Source organism: Acomys russatus, chromosome X (genome assembly GCF_903995435.1).
Source record: "Acomys russatus chromosome X, mAcoRus1.1, whole genome shotgun sequence".
Lineage (NCBI taxonomy): Eukaryota > Metazoa > Chordata > Mammalia > Rodentia > Muridae > Acomys > Acomys russatus.
Window position 1 is genome coordinate 99,969,225 of NC_067169.1, and position 7,429 is coordinate 99,976,653.

General features: G+C 34.4%; 1 protein-coding gene across 1 annotated transcript; it reads left to right on the forward strand.

The window, feature by feature from the left end:
• Positions 1-1,025: 1,025 nt before the first annotated feature.
• Prr32 (proline rich 32) lies at positions 1,026-2,819 on the forward strand. Its single transcript, XM_051141410.1, has 2 exons — positions 1,026-1,192; positions 1,960-2,819. The coding sequence occupies exons 1-2, from the start codon at positions 1,173-1,175 to the stop codon at positions 2,792-2,794; spliced, it is 855 nt and encodes a 284-aa protein (XP_050997367.1). The 5' UTR covers positions 1,026-1,172; the 3' UTR covers positions 2,795-2,819.
• The last annotated feature ends 4,610 nt before the right edge of the window (positions 2,820-7,429 follow it).

The following is a 7,429-nucleotide window of genomic DNA, read 5'->3' on the forward strand; positions in this document are numbered from 1 at the left end:
CCTTAAGAAAAAAGAATGAGGCTATGTATCACTTAAAAAGGTATAGCAGGATATACTCACTGATTTTGTGATTTAAAAAAGACAATTTGCAAGGTTTAATTTAGGTACAGCTGAAGATGTAGCCTAAGTTTATAACATTAGAAATGTTTGTAATCTTATAGCCTCTGTATTTTCACAGTAATAAGTGGGAGAAGCAGGCATGTTTATGCTGGAAGAACCAAAATTGCCACTTATAAAAGAGTTGCAAGGTAAAATGTTATCAAATATTCATAAAACTATGATACTCATTATGGCAGTTATCCTTCCTGTATGTTAAAACATGTCTGTAGCATTATTGTAGGAAATACAGTCATTCTGACATACATATGTGCAGACACACTCACATACACAGCTAATAAGCTAGAAGACAGAGTGAAACAGAGAGCTATAACACACAAAATCAAAAGCAAGAATAATTGTCATGAGTGATTTTCATAGTGCTACTATTATTTTTATTATTTTAATATTATGATTATTAGTTTAGTTGTAACAAGTTGACAATTTAACTTTCTAATGTCTATTTCTTACAATATTAATGTAGCTCTAAAAATAGGAAGCTCATTTGAATATCAAGCATTAAAAATACAAAGAAATAATAATAAATAAAATATGTGCTTACACATATTTTAGGATACTTGATACTCTTTTATAAAAAATGTCCAGAAATGATTTTGGACAAAAGATAATGCCTCACTAAGCAAAAATAAAAAAATAAAAACAACAGTAAGAATTTTAAAAGAGAGAAAACAAATCATGCTTTTGTGACTTTTCAAACCTGTTTGAAATAGTTTGTCTTTCCAACTGGTCTGCAGCACAGTTGATTTAGGAAATGTCTTTCCTGTTCGACTGTTACTGTGCCAAAAGAAGTTCCACATTTAGCTTCAAAGAAGTATACAGATTTATCCCTTCCCCCTCCCTGTTGTCTGCCTTCCTCCCTCCTTTGCCTAGCAACTGATGACTTCACTAATAGAACTCTGAGTGTAGAATAAAGCAGTTGGTTCCTGCCTTCATTCCAGTTGGCAAATCTCTCTGAGACAGAAGCAAGACTCTCTTTTCCAGACCAGTCAGCTGGTGTGGGTGCTCAGCTGGTTTGCTCTACCACCTTATGAAAGTGATCTTGATCCTGTTTCCACATGGCGTGTCCTGAAAATGGGTAAATATAAAACTGAGTACAACTCAGTTTAAATTTGAAAGCAAAGATTATTTGAATGTTAATACTGTATTACTAGGGAAGGGACAAAGGATCAGAAGTGGTATTAGTGGCGTTCACTGGAAAAAGTTAAAAAATATAATTGCAGACAGGAGAACTGATTTCAAGCATTAATGATTTTAAATGTAAGTTTGAAATGAAAGTTAAAAAGCCATAAGTATGAGGGCTAAATCATGAGCAAATTATTACTGTAATAGATTATGCTATAGATTAAAAAAAAAGTTTTACTGAAATTTATTTTCAATATGTGATGTATCATGAAATAAGAAATCAGAATGTTTAAAGAGAATGACTAAACTTTCTTTGACTTCTGTGAAAAAAATATGTGCTTTCCCTGCCCGGACTCCTCAGAGACGTAATTTTGAGCTTAGTGGGTTACAGATCTTACAAAGACTTGAAAGAGCTGTTATTTTCTGTCAACTAGGAAGCCAACCAGGCCATATAGGCATTTTTAACTGCCCTTGACTGATAAGGAATTGAAAACACACAAAGGGCAGCGATTATGGGAGATCATGTACGAAAGTGTCTTCTAGATGTGTGCGAAGGGTCCAGGGAGAATGTCAGTAAGCTAAGTATTTACTTAAATAAGTACAGAGAAAAGCCTGTACTTCCTTATTCCTATGTTCCCGAAATTTAATCACATGCTTGAAATATTTTCTGGGTAATATGTTTCGTTTTTAATTTTAAAAATCCATTTCTGTTTTTGCAAGGCTTGGAAAGCACAGCCGTTCGTCCATAATGGTACCTACGGACAACAATGGAAGCAGGGAGACACGCCACAATGTGCAGCTCCAGTGTCTGAATTCCATGTTGAAGGATGATGAGGATGACGCAGAGACCTGGGCTCGCCCTCGTGTCTCCTTGAGACGTCCCCTCACTGTGCCAAGAGCAGGAGCCGGCATTCCTGAAAATCCAAGAGCTCTGAGACACCCTTTTACACTAACACCTGCTACTGATGAAGAGTCCCTAGCAACAGCAGAAGTAAACAGCTCAGAGGGCTTGGTGGGCCAGAGCCAGAAGGGACATGATTGTATTAATATGTCTCGGGAAGTCTCTGGAAGTCCTATAGCACTGACACTTAGAGGCCCAAGAGTTGGTAGTGGGATTCTTGAGAGAAGTGGAAATAACTCAAAACCATATATTCCTGTGCCTAGAACCCAAGTGTTCTTTTCTCCAAGAGGCTCCCAGTCACGGGGCCCTCCTTATGTCCCCACACTTAGATCAGGGATAATGATGGAGGTGACTCCGGGAAATGCTGGAATGGCATACAGGGGCAACCTGGCTCGTGTTTCTTTCCCACTGGGAAGTCCAAGGTTCCCTATGGATAATTGGCAGCAGAGACCTAGTCTCCCTTTGTCAACCAGTGTTCCTGGTTTACCATGCTCTGCTGCTCATTGCTTTCTGCCTCCGCAAGCTCCAACATTCAATCCATTTCTGGTGACACCTACTGCTATTGCTTCTTCCTTGGGATTTGGTCCTCCACTGTTGCCTTATTTTTTTCATTATAACACTCGAGGAATGTACCCTCCTCCATACTTAAACTAGAGAACTTGTAAGGAGAAAAGGGGAAGAAAGGGCTGGGGAAAGGGCTGAAAGTGATTCATTTTTTTCTTCTTCATATATAAAATTCCCTGCTCTCTTACATTTTGTTTAGCACTAATGTGCCTTATGTGTTTAGTGATCTAATAAAGATTCCAAAATGTTTAAATGTTCTGCCTTATTTTTTTAAAACCAAAACCTTGGATTTTGTTTTCTATATTTCAGGAAATTTGTGTAGCTATGTACCAACATTGCCGACATAGCTTACTTGACTCATTATCACTGTTTGCTCCTGACTGGTGCTGCAATATTACTGTGGAAAAGAGCAATTGGGACCTCATTAGGCCAAGTCTAGAGTCTGTGATTTTTATATACCTAAAACGAGAATGGTTGCTTAAATTCAGATGAGTGCTTTGAGGTAAGATTTTCAGAGGTAGGCCAAAATCTACAGAATCAGGAAATACACACAAACAACAGAATAAGCCTCTTGGGAAAATGTATCTTAATAATATTCAATTCAAATCCATCCTCCACTCTGCCTGCACAGAGAAAACACTTCATAGCCAGATAAAAGAATCAAAATCAGAAAAGAGATGATGAGAAAATTCTAATTCAGAGATTCCACTTGAGTCATTCAAATTTTTAATTTTGCTGAACATATGGCTTGATACAGTTTTGGAGAGAGAACTGGAAAGATCTGGCACAAGTTTTTTTTTCTTGGAATAACTATTAGATGATCATAAGTTTTAATTATAAATGTAAATATTTTTATGTGGAATAATTCTATCAAATACTGCTATGTTTTTATGGCATGCTTATTTTAATGATATATTTGAAAATATATCAAAAACCCAGATAGTAACTTTGGCAAAATCAAGTAACACTGGTATGCATCACTGATATGGATACAGGATGTAAGTATGGCCACTTTATTTACCTCAAAATCTGCTGGCACCTTTTACAATGACTAAATTGGAAACATTTCCAGTGAATACTTAAAATGAACATGTCTCACATGCACTTCTATATGTGATATAGTAGCTAGAAGTAGACATGAACTGTGGTTCTGAAATGATTCCTATTGGTAAATAAAACTATTAATATATCTTAATACTAACATTAGGTTCATTGCTACTGTAACTCTCACCCCAAAGCATAAGGATTCCTGAGGTTTCCTTTTTCCATTTATTTTATAATAAGTTACAATAAATGTGCAGTCTGCAATGTAATGGTGAGCAGTAACATCTGCATGGTGCTTGATGGCATTCCCTTCTCTCTGAAGCTGGCAGAATTCCATCAGTTCTCTGTGGCCAGGTCAGCAGGAATATTCAGCAAATTGTTTGACAGCTGCTCACTATGAGGTAGCTTAGTCTCAACATTCCAAACACTTATTAAATTTTCAGGCTTACTGAGCAGGAGACTTGGGCATGCTTAGTGTCATAAAAAATATTTTGAGCCAGATGTTAAAAGATATTTTACAAGGAATCAAGTTGTTTTCTGAAAGCCAGTGCTGCCTCTCCAGGGAGTTACCAAAGATTGTGCTGAATGACAGCAGACAAGGTTCTCCTTTCCTTCTCAAAGGAAGTACTCTGGCTACGTGCTCTATGTACAATTACAGCATTCTATGAAATATATATTATAACGTAAAAGTGCAACAATATAGTCTGCTCTTTTTCAACTCTGCTCCCCACTCTCCTCACACTCTTTATGTGTTTATTATTGTTCTATGCCACTTTGTACACGGAACATAGTAAACATCAAAGAATAACTATCAGTAAAATGAAGAATTGAGGTTATTTTTTGCTTGTGAGTAACAGGATACATGTGTTGGGGGGTTGATTTTTTGGATTTTTTTCATTTGTTTAGAGCTTGGTGCACACATAACAGGCTTCAATGCATGCAAGTATCAAATAAGCCTGAGTTTCTGCTCTCTCATGCAAGGGAAATAAAATATTTGTGTGTGCATATGGTTTCTGTAGAGAATCCTGAGTCACACTGTTAGCACATTAAAAAATATTTTAAAACAAGAAAATTACCTTAAAATTGCAGCTTCTAAATATTACATCATGAAAAGTACTCACAGTGTAACATATTGAACTCTTTTTACAATATACATTTTCTTTCTGTCTTGCTCTGTGGATGACCTATTCCTTAATGCAAGGGTAAATGCAAAATATAAGTAGCAACACAGTGATTTTTCTTCTCAAAATGAGAATGGGTTAAGTATTTTCTATTCTAAGTTATAATCAGTGTCACAAGAAGATTCATGTTGAGCTGTTTATTACAGTTCTCATTGTATTCTCAGTCAAAAACAGTGCCAGCCAAATTTTAATGTTTTATATAATTTGAGAGACATATGGTACAACATGAACTTTGTAATGTCTCTAAGTATCTTCACTGTTTATAATATCTATATTTTAGGCAAATATGTATACATGCTTCTAATACAAGCACAGAAAATATAATTTTTAAATTAAAATTTAAAAAAATTAAGGCTTACACATTTTCTAAGCTAGACTAATGTTAAAATTATATCTTGTTCAGAAAATTAACCTGAACAGTAAACAAGACCAACTACTATATATTTTCTGGAATTTCACATTTTGTGTTGTAAAACTGTCTTCATACACTGTGTGTGGTTTTAATTAGTAAACAGATAGTGATTATATAGAGAGGTCAGAGTTCATTCTATAATTATCATTGTACTAAAGCAATTGTGTTAAATTTAATTAAAATTGGGTATTGATTATCAAAGGCTCTAAATAGATATCTGGGCTACGTGATTGTTGTTAAAGTTCACTAGGTAAAACCAGTGAGAAAGTAAAATGTAAACAGGTAAAAAGCACTGAGCCAGAAGTGAAAGTTCTAAAGAGAAAATGATATTATGAAATTTAGTTAAATCATAAACTTCTGCCTCTACTTTTCTGTGCTAGTATTCCTTTATATTTCTTTGTTGTTATGCAAATAGTACCTAAGGTAGCTCAAGTTTAACTCAAACTTCTCATAATTCTGCACAGGCTGAAATTATAGGTCTATTCACAGCATCCATTTTCTTCTTTTGTCTATAATAATGGAAATTATAGTATTGTACTATTATCTATAATTCTATGGCATATACTAAATTAATCTTTGAATGAGAACTCACTTACATTAAGGGATATGTGAAAACATAAATCTGAGGTTTAGTATAATGTTTTGACATAAGTGTATATTGTATATAAGAACATTACGAATGTTTTCCTTCTGCCATTTTGAGAAATGCTGTGCATAATTATAATCTATAGCTAATCCACCATGCAACAGACCTGCCTGGAATGCATTTCTTTTATTACTCAATTTCCATTGATTAGATATTTCTGAGGTGTCTTCTTCCTATTCTTCTGCTCAGCCAATAGTAACCAGCACTTATTAGCTTTAATCACACCAACTTACTTAGATCATGTTTACAAGTAAGGTCATTTGTCTAGACCTGACTTTTTTCTTGTCATACTCTGTAGTTTCTTCTATTTGGTAAAAAAAAAAAAAAAAAAAAAAAAAAAAAAAAAAAAAAAAAAAAAAAAAAAAAAAATGGGCTTTTATAGTTTATCTGAAAGAACATTCTGATTTCATTTACTTTCTATTTATATGAAAATGATGAGAATTCTGAATAGCTTTAAGTTTTTGATACTTTCTATTAATATTATCCTAATTTACAATCCTATCAGCAATACATAAGGGTTTTTCTTTTTTGAACTCCAATTCTTATTGCTTTTAGTATGTTTCATAACATACTAAAAGTTCTTTGTTTGTTTGTTTGTTTTGAGAGAGAGTTTCTCTGTTTAACATTGGCTGTCCTGGACTCGCTTTGTAGACCATGCTGGCCTCAAACTCACAGAGATATGCCTGCTTCTGCCTCCCAAGTGTTGGGATTAAAGGTGTGAGTCACCACACCCAGTTATTAAGTGATACATAATATTTCATGGGCAATTTGATTTTCTCTAATATTCAGTGATGCTGAACATTTTACCTTTTGGATGCATGTTTTATGGAATGTCTTCTGAGAATACTGGCTATTTTTTTAGATTGAGTTTTTATATTTGAATTATTGATATTTTAGAGTTCCTTATATATTCTGGATAATTTCCTCTTATCATATGCATAGTTTTTAATTAGTTAATTTCATTCTTCAGACTGTGTCTTCATTGATTGTTTCCTTTGTGGTGAGAACTTTAGTTTGATTCTGTTTCACTTGAGTGTTGGGAATTAAAATTCCAGTTTTCATACTTGTACTACAAATACTCTATCCAGGGAGCTATCTCTCCAACAGCAGAGATGTTGTAATTTTTCTTTAAAAAATTTAACCTTTATGTAGTCTCACAGATGTTAGAAGACTTAATTACAAGTCATAGAAGATCAATGTTTCTCTCAATCCTCATTTGAGAGATTTCTATTTGTATTAGGTGAGTATCAACACAGACATACATCTGGCCAATACACATACAAGCACTCTGGAGGCAGAGGCAGGAAGATCTCTGTGAGTTCGAGGCCAGCCTGATCTACAAAGCAAGTCCAGGACAACCAAAGGCTAACACAGAGAGACTCTGACTCGAAAAACAAAACAAAAACAAAAACAAAAACAAAAAACAAACAAACAAAAAAGAC